Source organism: Ornithorhynchus anatinus, chromosome 1 (assembly GCF_004115215.2).
Source record: "Ornithorhynchus anatinus isolate Pmale09 chromosome 1, mOrnAna1.pri.v4, whole genome shotgun sequence".
Taxonomy (NCBI): Eukaryota; Metazoa; Chordata; class Mammalia; order Monotremata; family Ornithorhynchidae; genus Ornithorhynchus; species Ornithorhynchus anatinus.
This window is the reverse complement of record NC_041728.1, coordinates 148,199,017-148,225,867: the sequence shown is the minus strand read 5'-3', so window position 1 is coordinate 148,225,867 and position 26,851 is coordinate 148,199,017. Positions and strand designations below refer to the sequence as shown.

Below are 26,851 nucleotides of genomic sequence, written 5' to 3'. Positions count from 1 at the left end.
AAAGTTCAGTTAATTGTGCCTGGCAATCTGTCTTATGCTCTGAGGAAAGATCACCCTCATCTGACGCAATATGCCCAGATGTCTCACATGTGAGGGCAAATTCTTTGACTGCCAGAGAGACCTCTAGTGCTCCAACTAGAAGGCCAGTTTGGCATTATTTGAACTTCTTTAACTAGTTGGTCTTAACAGGAATCAGAAAATTTTCTCGACTTGAAAAGAGTCCTCTAAAAAATAGCCTACTATTGTATTTGACTTGGCTGCATATTGTGACAGTTTAACAGTAATTTGGCACCAGTTTTAGTGCTTCGTGGGAACCAAAAGCTAATAATGTGGAACATGACTGAGAAACAGGGGTTGATTTAGGTTTGCATCCAATTCATTGTACTTTACAGTTATTTTTTCTTTCTTTTCTTCCTCTCTACTCATTGTTGTTGCTTCCCTTTGTTATTTTATTTTTTCTTGTCTCACCACTCGGGTGTTTCTTAAACTAATAATGCCTTTTCCATGTGACTACTTCATTTTGATGAATTCAATATTAACCTTATTACAACAGTTTTAATGATTAAAAATAAATAGTGCATTGCTTCTCTTCCCATGCCATAACCATATATATAATGTTGGTATTTGTTAAGCGCTTACTATGTGCCAAGCACCGTTCTAAGCGCTGGGGGAGATACAAGGTAATCAGGTGGTCCCACGTGAGGCTCACAGTTAATCCTCATTTTACAGATGAGGTAACTGAGGCACAGAGAAGTGAAGAGACTTGCCCACAGTCACACAGCTGACAAGCGGCAGAGCCGGGATTTGAACTCATGACCTCTGACTCCCAAGCCCGTGCTCTTTCCACTGAGCCACGCTGTATACATACACACATATATATTTGTTTTTATCCCTTCATTGCAACATCAACCAAATGGAGGGATCGTATTTGAAATCTTGTGATGCTTACTTGTTTAAAGCCTTCTCTTACTTTTGGCTTGCTATGTTTTTCCTTTACTGTCTTCTTTTGGAAGAATCTTCTGTCTCTTACTTTGAATCCCACCTTTTAAACCATTCCCATTGAGGAATTATGTGCATTTTCTGGAGTAAATTTTAATTGCTCATTATTTTCATTTCCTTTGTTTTCCTATCCATTCTTCACAATTTATTTTTTTCCCCTACCAGTCACTGAGTCACCATCTGAAACTATCGGGGTAGTAAAAAAAAAAAAAAGAGAAGCAATGCTGTCATAGTGGCTAGAGCACAGGCCTGGGAGTCAGAAAGAACTGGGTTCTAATCCCGGCTCTGCCACTTGTCTGCTGTGTGACCTTGGGCAGGTTACTTCTCTGGGCCTCAGTTCGCTCATCTGTAAAATGGGAATTAAAGACTGTGAGCCTTCTGTGGGACAGAGACTGTGTCCAAACTAATTCACTTGTATCGACCCCAGCGCTTTGTACAGTGCCTGGAATGTCATAAGCACTTAACAAATACCATTAAAAAAAAGGAATAAAGGGAATGGCTATAATTAATCTAAATTAACGATACAAATAATCTGTTGCCTGTAGTACTTCCAAAAAAATTGCCCTAAATCTCTGGGGCATGATTAGTTCAAAGCAGTTCAAACACCCAATTATTCATTCATTCAATCATATCTATTGAGCGCTTACTGTGTGCAAAGCACTGTATTAAGTGCTTGGGAGAGTACAGTACAACAACGAACAGACACATTCCCTGTCCACAACGAGCTCACTGTCTAGAGGGGGAGAGAGGCATTAAAATAGATAAAGAAGTAAATGGATAAATAATCACTTCCATCTGCTTCACAGACCGAAGCACCGTCACATCAAGTACATATCATATACCCTTTTACTTAAGCACTAACTCATAAACTGATCCCATTTTCCTTCTTCCTCCTGTCTGTAATCCACTTTAGGGCCTATCTTCCCCCACCAGATTATAAGACCTTTGAGAGCCGGGACCATGGCCAGTAACTGTATTGTACTCTTATGTTGCCCCTGTAAAGTGCTCAGTGAATAGTGGGAGACGGGTAAGAAGGTTGTTATATTGGTGATACTGGTTGTAACTGGGCTGGAAGCACTATAACCACAGAGCTTCCAGCTCTGGAAGAATTGGAGCAGAGTTCTCTGAATGAGGGTTATTTGTTGGGGTGTTTCTGCTCTAGACTGTAAGCTCCTCGAGGACAGGGAAAAGTGTCTACCGACTCTATTGTACTCTTCAAAGTGCTTAGTACAGTGCTCTGCACACAGTACGCACTCAATAAATACCATCGATCGATTGATTGATTGCACAGTGCTCCGTTAAATAGCCTTAGATAGGGTTTACTCCTTCCCAAATCCCCTCTTCCTTTATTTACTCTTAGGACATTTAGCCTTTGCTAATCTTTTTATGCCAGATAGGCATGGTTTCTCAATCTGCCTCTGGCACTAACGTTTTTATTCATTTTCACTATCGTCAGCACCTAGAAATATATAAATATATATATATGTATGCATATATATATATATATTCAATTGAACACTCCCTTTTATTTTATGTGAACTCACTGCTTATGAATATTTCCACCTTCACTTCCCCCAGCAGAGTATAATCTCCTTCTGGGCAGGAAACATGTTTTGTGCTTCTGTTGTACGTCCTAAGTGCTTAGTAGAGGGCATTGAATTTAGTAGGTGCTCAATACCTACGAATACCTGTACAACTTCTGAGGCAAAGAGGAAAGGCTAGAGCTACACTCCATAGCTCCCACAAGACAAATTCAGAGAGGAAATTCTCCGCAGGGATGACTGATGGGGAAGGAGAGGAAAAATGCCACTAGTATTCTGCCGAGTGATTCCTGATCTATTATGTCCCATTAAAGACACAGCAGGAAATCGGGAAGCGGCTATGAAAACAAGACCGAGTCTTCAGACCTGGAAACCTCCACTCACCGGAACAGAACTTCAAGTCCCGGCACAAGACAGAAAAGAGGTAGGAATCCTGTGGGAGAGGACTGCCGGGGGGCGGCAGGGGTGCCCCCTCTTCATTTTGGGGTGTGAGAGTGAACTCGGGTTGGAGCCGGGGAGTCGTAGGGGGAGGGAGGTAAGGACAAGGTGAAAAAGGAGAATAAGGGACGGGGGAAGAAAAAGAGAAAGAAAAGGATAGAGAGGGAAAGAGATGGAGGACAGAGAGATAATGGAAGGGGAGACCTTACCTCCACCACCCACCGCCCCCCAACCACCGCTAGGCCGGCCGAGCCGGGGCAGTCAGTCAGTCGTATTTATTGAGTGCTTACTGTGTGTAGAGCCCCGTACTGAGCGCTTGGGAGAGTACGATATAACAATAAGCAGATACGCTCCCTGGCCAGAACACGCTTAGAGTCTAGAGGGGGAGACAGATATTAATATAAATAAATGACGGATATGTACATAAGCGCTGTGGGGCTGGGAGGGAGGATGAATAAAGGGAGCAAGTCAGGGCGACACAGAAGGGAGTGGGAAAAGAGGTAAAGGAGGGTTTAGGCAGGGAAGGCCTCTTGGAGGAGATGTGCATTCAATAAGGCTGTGAAGCGGGGGGACGGTCAGGGCAGCTGCCGTTTGGGCGTGATTGCAGAGGCGGGTGGGAGCAGACTTGAAAGAGGAACGGTGGCTGTACTGGATGGACCTGGTTGGTACCCAGCTGCCACAGCAACTACCAACACCCACTTGCGCCCCAGTGCTGCCTTGGCAGAACCTGGGCTGAAGCAGGCATGTGGCTCGTTCCCAGCAGGCTCCAGGCCTGGGGATGACAGGAGCCTCTTTAGCCACTGGATTGTATTTATTGAGCGCTTGCTGTGTGCTGAGCACTATACTGAGCACTTGGGAGAGTACAGTATAACAATGTAAGAGACACATTTCACCGCTTAGGGGAAGCAGCCTGGCATTGTGGATGGAGCGTGGGTCTGGACATCAAAAGGTCATGGGTTCTAATCCTGGCTCTGCCACTCGTCTGCCCTGTGGATTTGGGCAAGTCACTTCACTTCTCTGTGTCTGTTACCTCATCTGTAAAATGGGGATTGAGATGGTGAGCCCAGTGTGGGACAGGGGCTGCGTCCAATCCAATTTGCTTGTATCCATCCCACGTAGTAAGTGCTTAATAAGTGCCAGAATTATTATTATTAATCATTATTACCTGGCCTCCCTTTCCCTTCTTCCCCTCTCTCCTCTTGCCCATTTTCTCTCCCTCCCCCATTTTCATTCACTCTCAACCCATTTTTCTCCTTTCCCTCCCCAACTTTTTCCTCCGTTTATGCCTCCTCACCCCTCTTTCCTTTTTCTTCTTCCTTTTCCCCTTTACCATCCTCTCCGATATTCTTCCATTCTTTTTATACCGTCTCTTCCTGGCAATGACAGAAGTGTTTAAAAAACTGAATGGATGATAAACCATCTTGGCATGGGCTTTGGATTTAAAAGGACTAGCATGTCACATTTGCCACCCCATGAATCACTTCTTGGGCCAGAGGCCTGACCTGAAATGTGGGAGAAATTAGGGGCAGTGGGTTGAAAGTCTCTGTGACCTATAAATCATCCTAATTTTGGCAGGAAATAAAACTTCTTGATGAAAGCTTAATCACACATAATACAATGCGTGGTGCTTGCTGCTCTTCATAAGCAAAAACACGGTTGAAGAAACTCTCCCTTATTTTTCCCCAAATTCCCTGAAAAGTCATAAATACCTCTGATACTGCCAGGATTGAATCAGTGGCAATTCCTGACCCAAAGAAGGCAGTAAGCAGGTGTAGAGTGTGGGGAGAATTGTGTCAAAGGGGCCAAGAGGGGGACAACCGTCAGGCAGGACAGGTTGGACCAGCTCAGTCAGTCGATTGTATTTATTGAGCATTCACTGTGTGCAAAGCACTGTACTGAGCACCTAGGAGAGTACTATGGATCAATAGACACATTCCCTGCCCACAACGAGTTAACAGGCTACCATTCTCTCAATGATTCCCTGTCCAAAGTTGGCTTCCGCCTCTCCCCTTCATGCCCCTCACCTCGTCATCTCACCTCCCCTAAAGGGGAAGTCACCGGCCTTGACCCCATCCCAGCCAAGCTGCTCTTGTCCTCAAGTACCGTGGCACATTACTCCGCAGAAAAATCACCACTGATTGGAACTGATTGTCATAATTTATCTGGGAATTTGTCAAATCCCAGAGGGGGGTAGGACTAGCAGAAAAATCCAAAGTGCTTGGGAGAACTAGAGGAAAAAAAGGCCCGGAAGGGCACGTGGGGAACTGTGAAGTCACATTGCCCTGGGAATGGTGTTCTACACACTCTACACACCCCACTATGCTTGATCGTAGCCAAAATGAGTTCTATTGGCTCTTGAGCTCCATCTGTTGTTTCTTTCAAACAGTTATTTAAAATCAATACAAATTGAATTACTGGAGCTAATCAGTGGCTACATTATCTACTCCCAGTAGGTTTGAAGTCTGGTAATATTTGCTCTATTTTCCCTCACTCCTTTTAGGAGGTTCGTCACTGTTCAGTGACAAATAAATGTATGAAAAGATGATATTAGCAATAGTAATAATAACAATAATCGTATTTATTGAGCGCTTACTGTATGCAAAGCACTGTACTAAGCACTTGGGAGAGTACAGTATAACATCAAACACATTCCCTGCCCACAGTGAGCTCACAGTCTAGAGGGGGAGACAGACATTAATATGAATAAATAGATCAGTAAACAAACAAATTACAGATATATACAGATATGTACATATGTGGAGTGGGGAAGGGAGAGAGGATGAATAAGAGTGGCGCAGAAGGGAGTGGGAGAAGAGGAGAGGAGGGCTCAGTCAGGAAAGGCTTCCTGGAGGAGATGGGCCTTCAATAAGGCTTTGAAGTAGGGGAGAGCAATTATCGGTCTGATTATGAGGGAGGATGTTCCAGGACAGAGGTAGGATGCGGGCGAGAGATATTCAACATTAAATTACTTGCGTATGAAGATAAAGAGGCCCAGATACTCTGAGTTCCGAATACCTAAAGAGTAGAACTAGTTCCAGAAAGATAGTTGTAATATTGTTCCCAGCCGGGTGGTACAAATTGCTGGACTTCATATTAAAGAGGCGAAGGAGAGAGAACATTTGCTCTGATTAACTGTGTGATCCTGAATTCTTTGCACCATAACCAGTTTGTGCTTCATTTGTCCTGTATTTATAGCAAACATATTAAACAATATTTCTATATTCATTCATTCATTCAATAATTATTGAGTGCTTACTATGTGCAGAGCACTGTACTAAGCACTTGGAATGTAGAAAGCAGATAGAGACAGTCCCTGCTCTTTGACGGGCTTACAGTCTAATCGGGGGAGACGGACAGACAAGAATGATGGCAATAAATAGAGTCAAGGTGACGAACATCTCATTCAAACAATAGCAGATAAACAGAATCATGGTGATGTACATCTCATTAACAAAATAAATAGGGTAATGAAGATATATACTGTTGAGCGGACCAGTGCGGTGCTGAGGGGATGGGAAGGGAGAGGGGGAGGAGCAGAGGGAGAGGGGGGAGAAGATGGTTTAGCTGTGGAGAGGTGAAGGGGGGGTAGAGGGAGCAGAGGGAAAAAGGGAGCTTAGTCTGGGAAGGCCTCTTGGAGGAGGTGAGCTTTAAGTAGGGATTTGAAGAGGGGACGAGAATTATTTTGACGGAGGTGAGGAGGGAGGGCGTTCCAGGACAGCGGGAGGAGGTGGGCCAGGGGTTGACGGCGGGATAGGCGAGACCGAGGGCCGGTGAGGAGGTGGGCGGCGGAGGAGCGGAGCGTGCGGGGTGGGCGGTAGAAAGAGAGAAGGGAGGAGAAGTAGGAAGGGGCAAGGTGATGGACAGCCTTGAAGCTTAGAGTGAGGAGTTTTTGTTTAGTGCGGAGGTCGATGGGCAACCACTGGAGGTTTTTAAGAAGGGGAGTGACAGGCCCAGATCATTTCTGCAGGAAGATGAGTCGGGCAGCAGAGTGAAGAATAGACTGGAGCGGGGCGAGAGAGGAGGAAGGGAGATCAGAGAGAAATCATTTTTAAAGTAAAACCCAGCACTTTACCTAGTCAGTATATGGGGACGTTGTATGCACGTACTCACGTGCACAGAATTCTGAAATAGAGGAGTGATCACTTGCAGGGGATAAACCACAGCATATCACTTAAGAGAAAGGTTGGAAGGTACTTGGTATTTAGAGCCGTGTTTAGGTGTGAGTGGTTTTTATTTTCAAATCCTGGGGTAAAGGATCTATCAGAGGTTAGGGGATAAAGTCTGAGACCCTCTTGTTTTCTATAAATGAAGCAGGCAGTAGAATTCTCTCTGAGGTAACCATCCGTTGATAGGAAGGAACTGGAAAAGGAGGTGGGACAGGAACAGAAGGAGCATGAAAACAGGGCTCCAGATGATGGGGCAGTCCTGGAGGTGTGAGGCTAGCACCTCGTGAGTTTTGAGGCATCCTGGTCCAAATCAGCGTATGTGAGTAGAGGAAAGGATGCCAAATCCCTCCACTGCCCCTTCTCTGGCCCCTTCATTTAGAACGGTAAATGAAGGTTCAACCATCATTTAGAACGGTAAAATCCCAGAAGCTTCCACGAGAAACTCCACCCCGTCCCTGCCTGCCACCGGCTCAGACGTAGGGAGTCAGACCCTGTCCCTAGATGTCTACCTCCTGAAGTGCTTAGTACAGTGTTCTGCACACAGTAAGCACTCAATAAATGCGACTGAATGAATTGGAGACCCCTCGTAGTACCCCAGAACAGGTGTTCATCTCGATACTAACCCCCTTTGCTGGTATCTGCAGCCCAATGGCCACGATAAAAAAAGAATCACAGTAATGGTCCTTACATGGCCTACTGCTGACTTAACACCAGTGGAAAATGGAATGTGTTTTGTTCATTCTGTAACAAAAGTGTAATTCTCATATGCACATCTGAAAAGGCCAACCTCTAGGCTGTAAACTCATTGTGTCTACCAACTTTGCTGTGTTGTACTCTCCCGAGAGCTGTACAATGCTTTGCACACAGTACGGGCTCAATAAATGCCATCGATTTATCGATCGGTGAGCAAGTCAAGGGAGAGCAGGCACCCTACGACATGGTATGAGTTTAGCTTCGTGTCCTGAACCCAACGTTAGAAGCACAAATTTGCCCCAGATTTCTAGGCAAACTACCCCCCATAATTTTCAGACTCCTCCTTGTATAGTGACAGCAGTAAATTCATCTCAAAGACAATTTGAGGGTTAATTGCTTGACTAGATTCTGGTTGGTGAAGTCTTCGGTCTGGGGACCTCAAAAATTTTTAATAAAGTATTATAATTATTGTATCATCCCTACATTCCTAATCCAGGGTGGTTTAGCGACTTCTCCAGCAGCCACAGAAAAGAACAGAGAAAATAATAATAATAATAATGTTGGTATTTGTTAAGCACTTACTATGTGCAGAGCACTGTTCTAAGCGCTGAGGTAGATACAGGGGAATGAGGTTGTCCCACGTGAGGCTCACAGTCTTCATCCCCATTTTACAGATGAGGGAACTGAGGCACAGAGAAGTGAAGTGAATTGCCCAAAGTCACACAGCTGACAGCATACAAAATGTGGAGGTCCCTTTAAAAAATGAGAGAATATTTAACATTCTGAGTTTTCTTTTAAAAAAAAAAATTCTCAAAAACTTATATTAAGAAAGAATGATGATGAACCAAAGCAAGGAGAAATTTCTTTTATGAATTTCATCTGAGATTGTCACCTAGGGAAACCTTTGACAAAGCCGCTTCTTCTATCATGACCTAATATTTCCCCATTCCCTCCCACCCCCTAATAAAATGTCTGCTGAAACAAGCAATTGTAAACCAAATCAGACCTTGCCCCATGCCCTCATTCCAGGGCAGGGTATCTCATGGCAACTGGGTGGTGAAAGACCAGGGAGTTACATAATTGTTCATAAAATATGTACCTCCTCCTATCTTTACAATAGAAACTCAAAAGGGCTAAGCTCAAAAATTCAAATTGATCTGGAAAGGACACTCTGGCTTTAGGAAATGCTAAACTTCTCTGTAGCTGCAAAAGTTTCGAGTGTACTTTCCAGATCAATCTGAATTTTTGAGCTTAGACTTTTGAGTTTCTACGGTAAAGATACGAGGAGGAACTAACTTTCTCACTGTACCTTGACTTCATCTGTCTCGCCACCCATCCCTCACCCACATCCTGCCTCTGGTTGGAACTCCCTCCCTCCTCAAATCTGACAAAGCCTCTCCCCACCCTTTCAAAACCTTTTTGAAGTCACATCTCTTCCAGGAGGCCTTCCCTGACTAAGACCTCCTTTCCTCTTCTCCCATTCCCTTCTGTGTTGCCCTGCTTGCTCCCTTTATTCATCACTCCCCGCCAGTCCCACAGCACTTATGTACATATCTGTAATTTATTTATTTATATTAATGTCTGCCTCCACCTCTAGACTGTGACCCCGTTGTGGGCAGGGAATGTGTGTTTAACTGTTGTTTTGTACTCTCCCAAACACTTAGTACAGTGCTCTGCACACAGTAAGCGCTTAATAAATATTGAATTGAATGAATGTGCTATGAAAATGTGGGGCCACTGAGACCAAGGAGTTTAAGATTCACTCTGATTCACACAGGCCCGCAGTAGGTAGAGAAGCAGCAGGGCCTAGTGGAAAGAGCACAGGCCTGGGAGTCCGAGGACCTGGATTCTAATTCTGACTCTGTCTATGGCTTGCAATGTGACCTTGGGCAAGTCACTTAACTTCTCTGTGCCTCAGTTTACCTCATCTGCAAAATGGGGATTCAGTATGCCTCCCTACCACTTGGACTGTGAGTCCCAAGTGGGACAGGAACTGTGTCCATCCTGATAAACTTGTATCTACCCCAGCCCTTAGAGCAGTGCTTGACACATAGTAAACCCTTAACAAATATCATAAAAATTACCAAAAAAAACTTGGAATTTCCTTAATTCCCCAGGAAGTGATTGTTGAGACACTTCTGGCTTGATGTCACTGCAACCTTGCCCGATCCTTTCCACCTCCCAACACACACACACAAAACCTGGCCCAAGGCCAGCTGAGTTCAGCTTTTTGCTGACCCAATCCTTTCTAAGTTTCTCATGATCTGGGGGTTACTTTGAGTTTTACTGAAGATGTTCAGGACTCTCTAGTACATATCACAAAGTCTCACACATTACCAAAAGGCCGCAACATGATTTTGTGTAGATCTTTCCAAGAATAGATAAATAAGGGGCCAAAAGAAAAATAGCGACCGAGTTGGGAGGAGAAAGAGAAAAGGGAAAGAAAGGTGGAAAGATGACCAAGATGGAGTCTTCAGTCAGGAATGGTAAATGAACCTCAGTCCTGAGAATTTGGGAACAAGAACGTGCATGAAGAAATTGATTATAATGCTAGTGGTTTGTTTTGCACCACGCACACACAATGTGCGGGTCATTTCTTGGTGGAACGTGGAGTACAGTGAGTAAGTGGAAAGGGAATGAAAAAGGCAGAGACAAAGAGCAACCCAGAGAAGGAAAGAAAATGGGAAAGGGCTTGCCATACCCAATATGAGCCTCTAAACCTTAGTGGGGAGCATAGAAAATAGATTAATCCAAAGTGTCTCTTCAATTAACAATCTGACCCCTGGGGTCTCTCTTTGCTCCTCCAGCTGTTAATGCCTTTGGGAAAGGAAATAAATTTGCTTGTTTCATGGGCAAAGAGGCGGCCAAGAAGAATGGTTAAGAGAAGGGGTGACTCTGGGGCGGGGAAACGTCTGGCGTCTGGCTAGCAGTTGAGGGGAAGATGAAGAGGCTGGGAGTCGGGGAGGGAGAGGGGGTGGGAATGGGAGTGGGAAGAAGTGAAGATTTTGGTGGCTTATGTATTTAGGGAAGCTGCAAGGTTGGTCTCTTTCTGGTTTATGAAGTTAATTACACTCTTTAAAATTTGTCTTCTTCCATTGGTCTGGTGACCTGGAAATTAAGCCAGTCTTCTCATTCATTCAATTGTATTTACTGAGCGGTTACTGTGTGCAGAGCACTGTACTAAGCACTTGGAAAGTACAATTCGGCAACATAGACAATCCCTACCCAACAGTGGGCTCACAGTCTAGAAAGGGGGGAGACAGACGACAAAACAAATAGGAGTCAGAGGAGGTCATTCACCCCTGGTCTCTAGGTAACCTACTACAGGCAAACCCTACTTTCCTGTGACTAGCCAAACTTGCCTTTTGATTTTTGCAGCTCTGGTCATGGGATGGGAGAGGCTGGGGGAAGAAGGGAAATTGCTTTAGTCTTCTTGCCCTAAACAAATGACCTTTGAACAGCATAAGGACAATGTGAGATTGTGAGCCTTCTGAAGGATGGGGGCCATGTCTAGTTCCCACCTTTGTATTCCCTCCCAGCACTTAGAAGCGTGGTCTACCCATATTAAGAATTGAATAAATGAAATATCGCTATTACAATCCTTTATTTGTAGTTGATGCATATTTTACTTATAATCCTGACAATCAATTAGTGTTCTTCTTAGCCCCCACCCCCACCCCATATCCATAGTTTCACTCATACCAATCGCCTATTCTCTTTCTCTTTTTCCCTCACTCTCTTCCTCCCCCAGGCACCTTCCCTTATTTCTCTCATCCCTCAAACCCAGAGACTTTTTTTTAGTGGTATTTGATAAACACTTAGCATGGCCAAACGCTGTTCTAAGTGTTGGAGTAGATACAAATTAATTAGGTCGGACACTATCCCTGTCCGTCATGGGGCTCACAGAACAGGTATCCCTACTTTACAGTTGAGGAAATTGAGGTGCAGAGAAGTCAAGTGACTTGCCCAAGGTCACACAGGCTTCTCATCAGATTTCAGTTCTAATTAGGAAGAATTTCTCAAAGTTTGATAGATTTTGAAGATATTGGATATTATTTTGCACTGATTATTAGCAAAGGGTTCTTTAAATGGAACAGTCCACAAGTCATATTGAAGTTCACAGCTATTCTTTGAATATAAATATGGCAAGTGGGCATTGAAGGAGAAAAATAGATTAAGAACTACTCGGGAAGCAGAGTGACCTGGTAGACAAAGCATCGGCCCGGTGGGCAGATAGTAGAGAAGCAAAGTGGTTTAGTGGAAAGAACGCGGGCTTAGGAGTCAGAGGTCATGGGTTCTAGTCCCTGCATTGCCTCTTGTCAGCTGTGTGACCTTGGGCAAGTCACTTAACTTCTCTGTGCTTGTTACCTCATCTGCAAAATGGGGATGAAGACTATGAGCCCTATGTGGGACAATCTGATTACCTTGTATCTACCCCAGCGCTTAGAACAGTGCTTGGCACATAGTAAGTACTTAACAAATACCAACATTATTATTATTATGAACTGGTTCTAATCCTGGCTCTGTCATTGACCTGCCATCTGATCTTGGGCAAGTCACTTAACTTCTCTGGGCCTCAGTTTTCTCAATTGCAAAATGGGGATTAATTACCATTCTCCCTCCTACTTAGATGTGAGCCCCATGTGGGACCTGATTAACCTGTGTTTACCCCAGTGCTTAGAACAGTGCTTGACACAGAGTAAGTGATTAACAAATACTGCTAGAAAAAAACAAAAAAACTATTGCCTCAGACAAAGTCTTCAGTTCATTATAATGTTATCTGGGAAAAGATATTTCTCAAGGATATGAAAGATGCACCCAAATTCCTTCTGGCTGCATTACCTTTCATGAGTTATAATAATAATTATAGTATTTGTTAATCACTTACTCTGTGCCAGGAGAGCTGTGGAAAGCTTTGAAGACTGTGGAGAGCTTTGAAGTCAATAGTGAGGAGTTTTTGCTTCCTATGGAGTTTGAAAGGCAACCATTGGAGATTTTTGAGGAGGGGGTGACATGCCCAGAACATTTCTGTAGAATCTGGGCAGAAGAGTGAGGTATAGACTCGAGTTGGGAGAGACAGGAGGTCGGGAGAACAGAAAGGATGCTGGTGCAGCAATCCGGTTGGGATAGGATGAGTGATGGTACTAACATGGTAGCAGTTTGGATGAAGAGGAAGAGGCAGATCTTGGTGATATTTTGAAGGTGAGACCAGCAGGTTTTAGTGGTGGATTGGATATGTGGGGTGAATGAGATAACAGAGTCAAGGGTGACACCACACTTGCAGGCTTGTGAGACAGGAAGGATGGTCGTGCCGTCCACAGTGACAGGAAAGTTAGGGAGAGGACATCCAGGTGGAGGTTTGGGAGGGTGGCAGGAGGACATTCAGGTGGAGGTGTCCTGTAGGTAGGAGGAGATGCGAGCCTGGAGGGAGGGGGAGAGAACAGGGGAGGAAATATAGAGTTGGGTATTATCCGCGTAGAGATGATAGTTGAAACGTGAGAACGAATGAGTTCTCCAAGAGAGTGAGTGTAGATGCAGAATAGAAGGGGAACAAGAACTGAACCTTGAGAGACCCCTTCAGTTAGGGGATGGGAAGGGAAGGAGGAGCCCACAAAGGAGACTGAGAATGAACAGCCAGAGACCTAAGAGGAGAACCAGGAGAGGACGAAGTCAGTGAAGCCAAGGTTGGGTAATGAATTGAGGAGAAGGGGATGGTTCACAGTGGCAAAGCCAGATGAGAGATCAAAGAGGATTAGGGTGGAGTAGGAGCCATTGGATTTGGCAAGTAGGAGGTCATTGGTGACCTTTGAGAGGGTGGTTTCAGTGGAGCAGAGGGAATGGAAACCAGACTGTAGGGGGTCCAGGAGAGAGTTGGAGAAGAGGAATCCAAGGCAGCGAGTGTAGACGACTCGCTCCAGAAGTTTGGAAAGGAAGGGTAGGAGGGAGTTGGGGCGATGAGTGGAGGGGGCTTTGGGGTCAAGGGAGGGTTTTTTTAGGATGAGGGAGACGTGGGCATGTTTGAAGGCAGAGGAGAAGAAGCCTTTGGAGAATGAGCAGTTGAAGATGGTAGAATGGGTATGGAGGCTAGGTGGAGTGTGATGCACTGAGAAAGATGGATGGGTTTGAGAGAACAGAGGTCTCTGTGGAGGAATAGTACAAATTTATGGGGAGGAGGAATTTGGGGGAGGAGGAAAGTGAGAAGGTTGCGAAGGAATGGAGTCCGATGCGCAATTGGAGGGGTGGCACTTGAGTGGAGGCAGGAGATCTCCTCTGTAGATACCACTGGGAAGGATGGGAAAGTTGAATAAGGGTCCGAGAACAGGGGGGAATGGAGGAGTGGGAGGGGTGATTTTGGGGAGCTCAGACCCGATGATGTTAATTTTCTTATGAAGTAGGTGGTTGGGGGTGAGGAATAGGGGCAGGAGACGGGTGGAGGGAACAGGGGGGCTTGAGGAGTGAGTTAAATGTCTGGAACACCTGACAAAGGTAAGGGATGTCAATAAGGGAAGAGATATAGTTTTAGCGGGAAGAGTTAAGGCAAGAAAGGACAAACTTGAATTGGACAAGGTCGGCCTGTTGTTTACATTTTCACCAGCAGCGTTCAACATAAAAGTATAAAAGCAAAGGAAGCAGACAGTGGAGGTGATCCAGGACTGTGGGTTAGTGGTGAGAGAGTGACAAAGGGACAGGGGAATGAGTGAGTTGAGTAGAGAGGGGGTGTTGAGAGCATCTATTTGGTCACCAAGAGTGGGTAGAATGGGTATGGAGGCTAGGTGGGGTGTGATGCACTAAGAGAAATGGATGGGGTCAAGAGAGCGGAGGTCTCTGTGGGGGAATAATACAGATTTACGGGGAGGAGGAGTTTGGGAGAGGAGGCAGGTGAGAAGGTTGTGGTCAGAGAGAGGGATTTCAGAGTTGGTGAGGGTAGAGATGTGCAGCGGTTAGAGATGATGAGATCGAGTGTGTGTCTAAGTTGGTGGGAGCCGGAGGGAGAGGTGGAGTAGGAAGTCGTGACTTGCCCAAGGTCACACAGCAGACAAGTGGCAGAGCCAGTATTAGAACCCGTGACCTTCTGACTCCCAGGCCCATGCTTTGTCCATTATGCCAAGTTATATAACTCTCACAGAGAATACCAGGGGTAAGAAGACAAAGTCCAAATCCATTGGACTTTTCCCATGTTTTCTTATCTGAAATACAATCAGTCCAATCCATTTGTTTTTCTTTTACTACCATGTGTGCTAAAGGCGTGGCACCTTCAAAAATGAGCCCTATTTGGAGATAGAGGTGATTCACCTAGGAAAGTCTAGTCACATAATGTTACTTCACCTCCTGAAAAGTTAGGAGAGTGGGCAGAAAGAGAACATTGAAATTTAATATCCTAGAAAATTCCTTCTGTATCCGATGGGACTATGGATCCTCTTACAGATTTTCTTTTAAGGAGTTTGGCAAGAACAGCTATCTGCAAAATCCCAAAATGCTTGCTATCTTGTGTTTCACGTGCACTATTTGAAATGCTGCACAATCTGTCTGAATCACTTTCTTTAGCTATGTCTGTAAATCAGTTTGGCAATCTTCAATGGACCCAAACACTATTTTTGTTTCTTTTTTTCTTTTTCAAGAGCATGTTGGTGAGCCAGACAAGCATTTTCTTTCTTTTGATAGTTTCCTCGTTTCCAGTTTGGGATGATGATACCTATTTTCTCCCTAGCCCCCATAGATATTGGGGAATGAATCTAACAGTTAGGTCACACTCCCTAAATTAAGCTTCTCCTAGTTCTAAATTAGCTGAGTTAGAAGGCTTTGGGAAAGTTCAATTACAAACTAGTTACTACTACTCAGTATACTGAAAAGTAATAGTAAAATTAAATTGAAACAGAGACCTCAAAGAGTTATGCAGTATTTGCAATCAATCTCAATAAATTGTATTTATTAAGTGTTTACTATGTGCAGATCACTGTATATACAGCTTGAGAGAGAATACAATACAACAGAATTAGCAGACACATTCCCTGCCCATAACGAGTTTACAGTCTAAGATGTCATGGAGAACTTGACTCTGCCCCTCGTCAGCTGTGTGACTGTGGGCAAGTCACTGTCTCTATCTGTTGCCGATTTGTACATTCCAAGCGCTTAGTACAGTGGTCTGCACATGAGAAGCAGCATGGCTCAGTGGAAAGAGCACGGGCTTTGGAGTCAGAGGTCATGGGTTCGAATCCCAGCTCCGCCACTTGTCAGCTGTGGGACTGTGGGCAAGTCGCTCAACTTCTCTGGGCCTCAGTTACCTCATCTGTAAAATGGGGATTAAGACTGTGAGCCCCGTGTGGGACACCCTGATTCCCCTATGTCTACCCCAGCACTTAGAACAGTGCTCTGCACATAGCGCTTAACAAATACCAACATTATTCAATAAATACTATTAAATGAATGAATGAACTTCACTTCTCTGTGCCTCAGTTCCCTCATCTGTAAAATGGGGATTAAGACTGTGAGGCCCACGCGGGACAACCTGATTCCCCTGTGTCTACCCCAGCACTTAGAACAGTGTTCTGCACATAGTAAGCCCTCAATAAATACTATTAAAAAAAAACAAAACTTGAATCTCTGGGAGAATCAATCAATCATATTTATTGAGTGCTTACTGTGAAGCAGTGTAATTTATTGAGAAATTACTATATTGCAGAACACTGTGTTACTTGCTCAGGATAAGAATAATAATAATGATATTTGTTAAGCACTTACTATGCTTACTTACTAAGTGGAGGAGCCGGGATTAGAACCCAAGTCCTCTGACTCCCAGGCTTATGTTCTTTCCACTAGGCACACTGCTTCTAGATGTGTAAAGAGCTTGGAATAAAGAAACTTTGAGTATTTTATCAATCAAGAGGTATTCATTAAGTGCTTGGGAGAGTACAGTAGACTAAGTAGACATGATCCCTGCTCTCAAGGATCTTACGGTCTAATTCTTAATAGTGCTTTGCAAATATAAAATCCTTCTCTTTTTTCTCTTTGTATTCGCCCATGCAAGTAAACTAAGATACATTATTTTTATCTCTCTCCTCTGACATGAAATATATCTAGTAAACTTGCTTTATATTCTTCATCTATACTGCCTGCTTGATCTTTATTTGAAATTGTGTGTTTGTGTGTGTGTGAGAGAGAGAGAGATGGTGTGTTTTTAACTGTCAGGAGGCAAAAATCCTTCTTTTTGTCAAGACTTGCCTTATTTCTTTCCCCTCTGCCTCTCTCTCTCCTAGCCGACGCTTCTGCCAATCTTAACCTTGAGCGCTCAGCTCTTGCTAGAAAGCGATTCACTCTGCAAGGTCTTTCCAACCGCAGAGCTCCTCCCAAAGGTAAAATAATCCCTCATGGCATTCAGTGAGTGTCCAGCCATCGGTGTTCAGCACACTGTTCACATCCATGTCCCCTGCCGTCATGCCTTCATCCATTAATCCCGCTGCATTTTCTTGTCCTGTCCTTCTCACCTCCTTCTTGCAGACTGCAAGTCTAGGGCGTTGTCTTGCTGGTCTAAAATTTTTACAGAGTACTTTCCTCAATCAGAGTTCCTGCAGAATTCACAACAGCAGCAGCAACAGTTTTTTTGTTTTTTTTTTTAATGGCTTTTGTTAAGCGCTTACTATGTGCCAGGCTCATGCTAAATGCTGGGGTAGATACAAGCTAATCAGGTTGGATGCAATTCACGTCCCACGTGGGTCTCAGTCTTAATCCCCTTTTTACAGATGAGGTAATAATAATGTTGGTATCTGTTAAGCGCTTACTATGTGCAGAGCACTGTTCTAAGCGCTGGGGGAGAGACAGGGTCATCAGGTTGTCCCGCGTGAGGCTCACAGTTAATCCCCATTTTACAGATGAGGGAACTGAGGCCCAGAGAAGTGAAGTGACTTGCCCACAGTCACACAGCTGACAAGTGGCAGAGCCGGGATTCGAACCCATTCGACCTCTGACTCCCAAGCCCGGGCTCTTTCCACTGAGCCACGCTGCTTCTCTGAGGTAGCTGAGGCACAGAGAAGTGAAGTGATTTGCCCAAGGTCACCCAGTGACAGAACGGGAATTAGAACCCAGGTCCTTCCGACTCTCAGGCCCGTGCTCTATCCACTAGGCCGTGTTGCTTCTCACAAGTTATATGATCGTGTTAATAAGATGCGGGGTATACTTGGGTCCTGCTAATTACACCCCTTAAGAACTTGATTTCCAGAAGATTCTTTTGCAAACTCCTCACGGATTTAAAAATTTGAAGAGTAGCCTGACACGCTAGACATTTTTCAGTTGCCTGGGAAATGTCTGTGGGATATATTTAGCACCAGTTCCTGAGGTTCACTATGAACGGAAGGTATTGAGCCACTCAAAATGTTAGCTCTGCAAAGCGAGAAACTTAAAGGAAACTCACTACGCTGCTTGATTTTCATCTTCTACCTTACCCACGGAGAGCATCTGACTCATCAACCTTTTTGAAGGAGGAACTGGAGTGTTATCAAGTAATTCCTTGGCCAGTCTAACGTAAAGGAGTCTGGCATTTGAAAGAAAAGGTCTTTTTGTGCGATGAAATTGTAAAATAACATAGTGCCAGGTTCAGATCGTCTTATTCATTTACTCACTGTTGTTTGGCAGTCAGCAAGCAGTGAAAGAATCAGAGTCAAGCAGAGATAAACCAGCAGTGGTGGTGCCTGAAAGTTACCAATTAATAATAATGTTGTGTTAAGAGCTTATTATGTGCCGCGCACTGTTCTAAGCGCTGGGGTAGATACAGGGTAATCAGGTTGTCCCACGTGAGGTCACAGTCTTAATCTCCATTTTACAGATGAGGTAACTGAGGCACCAAGAAGTTAAATGACTTGCCCAAAGTCACACAGCTGCCAGGTGGCGGGGCCGGGATTCGAACCCATGACCTCTGACTCCCAAGCCCGGGCTCTTTCCACTGAGCCACGTTGAGCACCCCGGTTTGTTTAGCAAGAGTAGAGACTTAATTGTTTAGGGTTCACTGGCACGGATACTTCACCACAAGAAAGATAATAATGGGGAATTTACATTCTGTACCCTCTTTTAATCATTCTTGCCTTCAAGTATTTCCAGGCATGACCAATTTTCATAACCTCTTCAACAGTAGTAGGTAGAATGATCGGAACCTCATTGCTCAATATACATACTTGATAAATTCCTTTGACTTGTATAATAAGATGTATAAGCTTAATTATTTGACTTACAAAGAGCGGATGGTGCCCATGCAATTCCTCACTGATGGACTCAAAGTCATAAAAATAAGGTTTCCTCATCATAAAGCAATCCATTTAGGGAAACGGTGGGTGTTATTATAAATCACGAATTTCAGAATAATAATAAATAATAACGGTGGTATTTGCCAAGTTTACTATTTACAAGCAATGTCCTAGACTCTGGGATTGATGCAAGATAATCAGGTCCCCCACGGGACTCACGGTCTAAGTAGGAGACATTGAATCTCTATTTTGCAGATGAGGGAATCCAGACACAGAGAAGTTAAGTGACTTGTCCAAGGTCACACAGCAGGTACGTGGCAGAACCGGGGGTAGAACCCAGGTCCTCTAACTCCCAGGCCTATGCTCATTCAGAATACTCATTTTAGCTCTACCACAAGCTTGGTAGGTAACTTTGGGCCTTGAATTTATCCTCCTTGTGCCTCAATTTCCCCTTAAGAAGAACCATCTCTGGTTATCTAATGAACTGAAATGAATATGGCCCATCCTTGGCCCCCTCTGTCTGCCTCAGAACTACTACAAAATGGTGTGACGATGGTAACGATGGAGTCTCCCGGTGGAAACTTAAGGACTGAGATTCGGTGCAGCGAAATTCACTATCCCGCTAGAGGTTCGTGGGTGCCTTACACACTCTCTCTTCCCGGAAAGTCCCATTTCTGCCAAGTGGAGACTACAACAGAGTAGGTGGGTAGGAAGGGTCCAGCACGACGAAGAGTTTATTGAGGACCCATTTAATGGCTAAAGGGCTGATTCAGTGCTGTAGCACCTTAGCCTAAGCAAGGGAAGCAGTGAGGCGTCGCGGATAGAGCCCGGCTTGGGAGTCAGAAGGTCATGGGTTCTAATCCAGGCTCCACTACTTGTCTGCTGTGTGACCTCGGGCAAGTCACGTCACCTCTCTGGGCCTCAGTTACCTCATCTGTAAAATGGAGATTAAGACAGGGACAGGGACTGATTTGCTTTTAACCACCCCAACGCTTAGTACAGTGCTTGGTACATAGTAAGTGCTTAACAAATATCACAATTATTATTATTATTAGCCTAACAGGCAGTTACCTTGGTAGCAGCTGCAGTCTTTTTGACCCACATTAGCCATTTTTCAGATTTAGTCAGGATTTCCCTTACAAAGTTGTCATTTGCTCTATCCACCCTCCCTTCATTGACAACTATGCACTTGGCTGGGGATCCATAAAGCACTTTGCTACTCACCCCAGGCCCACAGCACTTATGTCAATATCCTTATGCTCTATCTGGAATTTATTTTAATATTTGTCTCCCCCCCAGACCATAAATTTGTTGTGGCTGGGAATCACATCTATTAACTTTTACTTCCCCAAGTGCATAGTACAGTTCTCTGTACACAGTAAGCACTCAATAAATATGATTAATCGATTGATTCCTGCTGGACAGGCCTGCTGAAGGCCCTAGTTGGTCCTATGGTCAGGAGCAGGGAAGCAAGATGGCCTGCAGGGAAGTAGCATGGCCTAGTGGATAGAGCATGGGCCTGGGAGTCAGACAATCATGGGTTCTAATCCTGGCTCTGCCACTTGTCTGCTGTGTGACCTGGGACAAGTCACTTTGCTTCTCTGGGCCTCAGTTCCCTCATCTGTAAAATGGGGATTAAGACTGTGAGCCCCATGTGGAACAGGGACTGTGTCCTACCCGCTTACCTTGTATCTATCCCAGCACTTAGAACATTTCCTGGCACATAAAAATACCGTAATTACTTTTTTTATTATTATTATTATTATTCAGCTTTCATCACTGAAGGTATGGCTCCAAAGGACATTCATTCATTCATTCAATCCTATTTATTGAGTGCTTACTGTATGCAAACCACTATACTAAGTACTTGGGAAAGTAGAGTAGTACAACACAATGCAACATCGTGGAACCGGGACTAGATTCAGGTTTCTTGAGATCCAAAGTCAGGCTTCTTCCCATCAGACCAACAACAAGACGTGGGTGCAGATATAATACTGTCACTCTAGAGCCAAGATGGAAATTATTGTAATTCAGTTAATTTTAATTTTCCTTCTAGGTAATAATGTTGGGATTTGTTAAGCTCTTACTATGTACAGAGCACTGTTCTAAGCGCTGGGGTAGATACAGGGTAATCAGGTTGCCCCACGTGAGGCTCACAGTTAACCCCCATTTTACAGATGAGGTAACTGAGGCACAGAGAAGTTAAGTGACTTGCCCACAGTCACACAGCTGACAAGTGGCAGAGTCGGGAGTCGAACCCATGACCTCTGACTCCAAAGCCCAGGCTCTTTCCACTGAGCCACGCATCCTGGACCACATAGCACAGTGCTTAGTACAGTGCTCTGCACACAGTAAGCACTCAATAAATACCATTCATTGATATAGTCAATTTTCTGAATAACCAGATTGCCATTTTTCATCATAGAAAGAAAACACTGAATTTGATGTTAATAAAACAATGAAAATGTATTAAAGTCACATGAGGAAAGCACATTGTAAATCATCGGTGGGATATTTTGAGTACCTACTACTTATCGAGTGCTTACTGTGTGAAAAACACTATACTAAGTGCTTAGGAGAGTACATGAGAGTAAGTCGACAAGGATCCTGCCCTCGAGAAATTTAGGATCTAGCAGGGGATACAGACACTAAAATTAATTAGTGAAGCAGCGCAGTCTAGAAAAGTCCTGTGGCCTAATAGAAAGGGTACGGGCCTGGAAGTCAGAGGAACTGAATTCTAATCCCACTCTGCCGCTTGTCTTCTGTGTGACCTTGGGCAAGTCGTTTAGCTTCTCCATGCCTCAGTTACCTCATCTGTAAAATGGGGATTGAGACTATGAGCCTTACATGGGTCAGGGACTGTGTCCAACCCCAACTTTTACTACAGTGCCTGGCACATAGTAAATACTTAACAAATACCATTAAAGCAATTACAGATGAGAGGAAGCAATAGAGAATAAAGATGTGTGCATAAGTGCCGAAAGGGGAAGGGTGTGTTGAGTGCCCAAATGCCTAGGTGATCCAGAAGTGCTGAAGCAGCAGCTGTGGGGGAGATGGGAGATTAATGAGGGAAGATCTTCCGAAGGAAATGTGATTTCAGAAAGACCTCAAAGATAGAGAAAGTAGTGATCTGGATGTCAAGGGGGAGGGAGTTCAAAGGCAAAAGAGAGGGCCTGAGCCAGAAGTGGAAGGGGAAACAAGAATAAAGGTGCAACTAATGGGTGGGTCTAAGAATGAAGCATGTGAAGTGGGGTGAAGCAGGAGAAGAGTGAAGATAAGTAGTGGTAAAATAGCTGATGATTAGTTTATCTGGAGGCGGAGAGAAATGGACAATCATTGGAGGTTTTTGAGGAATGTACAAAAATGACCATGGGAGCAGAATGAAATATGGACTGGAAGCCAGAAGGAATTGGGTTCTAATCCCAGGTCCACTGCTTATCTGCTGTGTGACACTGGGCAAGTAACTTAACTTCTCTGGGCTCATTTACCTCATCTGTAAAATGGAAATTATGACGGAATCCACTGTGGAACATGGACTGTATCCGACCTAATTAGGTTGTATCTACCCCAGCACTTAGTAAGTGCCTGGCACATAGTAAGTGCTTAACAAATACCAAAAAACAAAATTAAACCACAAACCAAAAGAGGATGAATATCCTAGAAAAGTGAGCATAGATTGAGACTTAGAAGGAACCAAGAACTGAGTCTTGAGGGACACCCTAGTAAGGGAGTGGGAGGCAGAGGAAGAGCTGGCAAAAGAGATCAAGAAGAGCAGTCAGAGAATTAAGAGAAGAACCATGAGAGGACCGTGACAGCAAAACCAAAATTAGAGAGTTTTTCTGGGAGAAGGGGCTGGTCCACAGTGTCAAAGGAAGCCGCAAGATTGAGAAAGAATAGGACTGTATACAGTGTATTAGATTTGGTTGGTGATCGTGGAGCAAGAAATCTCAATGGGGTGAAGTGGGGAGAATGCCAGATTGTAGAATATTTAGGAAGAGGTTGGAGGAGATAAAGTGGAGGCAGAAGGTGGAAAGAGTTCATTCAAGTAGTTTGGACAGGAATGATAAGATGGCGGGGGGGTGGGGGTGGGGGAGAGGGTAATAACTGGGTGGTGCACTGGGGTCCAGAGAAGAGTTTTTTGGTTTTTTTTAGGAAAGGGGAGACTCTTCCCCTCTTCCCCTGTAAGACTCTCCTCTTTAAACTCTTGTGGGCAAGGATCACTTCTACTAACTCTGTTGTATTGTACTGTCCCAAGTTCCAAATACAATGAATGCCCTGCACACAGTGAATGTTCAATAAATTCCATTGATTGATTCATTGGTGAGTGCTTTTGAAGGCAGCAGGGAAGGGACTATCAAAAACTGAGCAGTTGAAGATGGTGGACAGGGAAGAAAGAAGCTTGGATGCATGTGTTTTTATAAGATGGGAAGGGATTGGGTCAAAATTGCAGCTAGAGGGCATAGATTTTGAAAGGAGGTGGGAGGGCTCCAACAGCCAAGAAGGATGAGGAAATTATTCAGGGGTAGAAGGAAACTGGGAAGGTGAAAAGAAGATTTGGGTGACATCACACATTAGTAGTATTATTATACGTGTTAAGCACTTAGTATGGACAATGCCATTCTAACTGCTGGTGTAGATCCAAGATAAATCAGGTTGGACACTCTCCCCGTCTCACGTGGGGCTCACAGTCTAAGTCGAGAGACACCAAATGGTTTTGATCTAATCAACGAGATGGTTGGAATGTCTTCATGGGTGAGGGAGGAGATGTTGACTCTGGGAGTTTCAGGAAGGAGCTAAAGGTCTGGAGTAGTTGGCATGGGCAATGGGCAGGGGGATCAATAAAGGAGGAGAAGGTAGATTTATAGTGGGTGAGGATGAGTTTGAGAGGGGGGAGATTGGGCTGGTGCTTGGATTTCTGCCAACAGCGCTCAGTGACATGAGTGCAGGAGTGGAGGAAGTGGAGTGTGGGACCGTGACCCAGGGCTGGGAGTTGGTGGTATGAGATAGAGGGACAGGGGAGGGCAGAGTTGATGACTTGAGCAACAGATTTATTAATCACTTGGCAGACTACCCCAGAACCAAATGATCCAGTTTCTGCCCCCTAAGGACGTACGGTATAATGGGAGATTCTGGCAGACTCAAATTATTTTTTGATGGTGGCAACAAGAGGAAAAACAAGGTTATAATCAAGTAGCACAGATAGGCCAAGGTGAGATAGCTGAGTAAGTAATTGATGATGCAATTGAATATACAGATTGGCCTTCTTCATTTGACTACTAGGTAGAAATAAACTATAGGCCAAATGGTCAGAGAGGGGGCTGGGCTGGGTTAAGAATGAAAGCTCAGCTGCAGTGCCATGGTTAACAGAGCATTCTGTGCTGTGGAGAACCTGCATCGTTACTGACAGCATCTGGGGGGGGGACTGCTTTGCTAATTATCTGCCAGTTATTATTGTGCTTACTATGTACCAAGCACTGTACCAAGATAATCAGATTGGTCACAGTCCCTGTCCCACATCGGGCTCATGGTGTAAATCAGAGGGAGGAGAATTGAATCCCCATGATTCAAGATGAGGTAAGAGAGGCAGAGTTGTTTTTTTTAATAGTATTTCTTAAGTTCTTACTCTGTGTCAGGCACTCTGCTGGCGCTGGGGTAGATACGAGTTAATCGGGTTGGACACAGTCCCTATCCTCACATGGAGCTCACAGTCTTAATTCCCATTTTACAGATGAGGAAACTGAGGCACAGAGAAGTGAAGTGATTTGCCCAAGGTCACACAACAGGCAGCAAAATTAAACCAAAAAACTGGGGATCCGCTGCCCATGACCCCTTTTTGGGAGTAGAGGAACAGAGCTTTAATTCCTCCTCCTGCCTGAGAAGTGGACATTTAGCCCCCTCACAACGGGAGAGAGAGCTAGAGGACCAGACGACATTTCAAAGGGCTAGCCCTGATCCAAGAATCAAGGAAGCCAATGCAGCCAAGTCTACGTACTACTCACCACCCATGCCAGAGCCTACCACAGAGCCGCCCGGAGAGATCTTCGAGCCTTAGGGAGCCTAGCCTAGACATTAGGGAAAAAGCAGTGTGGTCTGGTGGAAAGAGCATGGGCCTGGAAGTCAGAGGAAATCAGAATCCCAGCTCTGCCACCTTCCTGCTGTGTCACCTTGGACAAGTCACTTCACTTCTCTGTAAGCTTCTTGATAAGCCTAGCTCAACTGTGCAACCGATGAAGGGAAGAGACGTATTTCTTCCCGGAGCCCTGTCACGTGGTTTATCAAATGGGGGCGGCTCCATTGTCATATACTATATTATTACATACAAAGAACACTCTGATATACAGCAGTGGTATTTACTGAGCACTTATTGTGTGCACACACTACACTTTTTTTAAAAAAATGGTATTTGTTAAGCATTTATTCTATGCCAAGCACTGTTCTAAGTCCAGGGGTAGATAGACGGTAATTTGGTTGGACACAGTCCCTGTAACACATGGGACTCAAACTCTTAATCCCCATTTTACAGATGAGGTAACTGAGGCACAGATAAGTGACTTGCCCAAGTTCAAACAACCGACAAGTGGCAGAGCAGGGATTAGAACTCAGGTTTTCTGAGTCCCAGGCCCGTGCTCTAACCACTAGCCACACACAATAGCCACTAGCCATACAACATAGTATGTTGTCATGGTCCCTGTCTACAACTGACAGTTGTAGAGGAGGAGACTGATATTAATATCTGTAAATAAATTATGAATATGATTATCTTAGTTTATTTTAATCTCCCCACTCTAGACTGAAGCTCTTTGTGGGCAGGGATCATGCCTACTAACTCTGTTATATACTGTACTCTCCCCAACATTCAGTACAGTACTATGCATATAGTAAGCACTCAGTAAATATGATTGACTGATCTTAGTCGCAACTGGTTAGAGTTGCCTACGGATAGCATTCCTCCTAAACCAGTAGCAACAAGTAGACAGTTGTTCTCCTAAACCAGTAGCAACAAGTAGGTACATAGGATTGGAGAAGGGAGAGAGTTGGGAGAGGATGTGAATCGTATCAGGGAGTCAGAATACATGGAGGAGGAAAGGCAGATTGGGGGAATAAGGAATCATTACTTGTAAATAAGGGAGTGAGAGGAAAGGATGAATTGTGTTGCAATCCAAAAATCTTCTATTTTGCCAGCGTTAAGCACAGATACAATCGACAGCATCTACAGAAACCGTCAGAAACCGAATCAGTATAGACTAATGTACTTAACAAATACCAATCATATTTATTGAGCACTTACCTTATGTAGAGCACTGTACTAAGTGCTTGGAGAGTACAATATTAACAGAGTTGGTAGTCAAGTTCCCTGCCTACCATGAGCTTCCAGTCTACAGTCTATAAATACCATTATAATAATTGTTCTTAGTTCTATTGTACAGAGAGACTTTTACTCCTATTCTCTGTTCCCGTAATAATAATCATAATGGTAATTGCTAAGCACTTACTATGTACCAGGCACTAAACTAAGAGCTGGGGTGGATACAAGTAAATCAGGTTGCACACAGTCCCTGTCCCACACAGGCCTCACAGTCTCAACCCCCATTTTACAGATGAGGTAACTGAGGCCCAGAGAAATGAAGTGACTTGCCAAGGTCACAGAGCAGACAAGTGGCAGAGCTGGGATTAGAATCCATGACCTTCTGACTCCCAGGCCCATGCTCTATCCACTACGCCATGCTGCTTCTCGCCACGCCATCCTGCTTATCGTTATCTGGGTCTGGTGTAGGCTCTCAAT

At 44.5% G+C, this 26,851-nt stretch overlaps 1 protein-coding gene across 9 annotated transcripts in view; it reads left to right on the top strand.

The window, feature by feature from the left end:
- MCF2L2 (MCF.2 cell line derived transforming sequence-like 2) overlaps positions 1-26,851 on the top strand; it is a 482,616-nt gene that overhangs the window by 430,689 nt on the left and 25,076 nt on the right. For 6 of the 9 annotated variants that reach the window (XM_029058027.2, XM_029058038.1, XM_029058021.2 and 3 more), the window contains 2 exons: positions 2,855-2,964; positions 17,092-17,187. In XM_029058027.2, coding sequence (XP_028913860.1) covers positions 2,855-2,964; positions 17,092-17,187 — 206 coding nt within the window. The remainder of the gene's footprint in view (positions 1-2,854; positions 2,965-17,091; positions 17,188-26,851) is intronic. The other 3 variants (XM_029058076.2, XM_029058068.2, XM_029058059.2) reach the window with 1 other exon arrangement.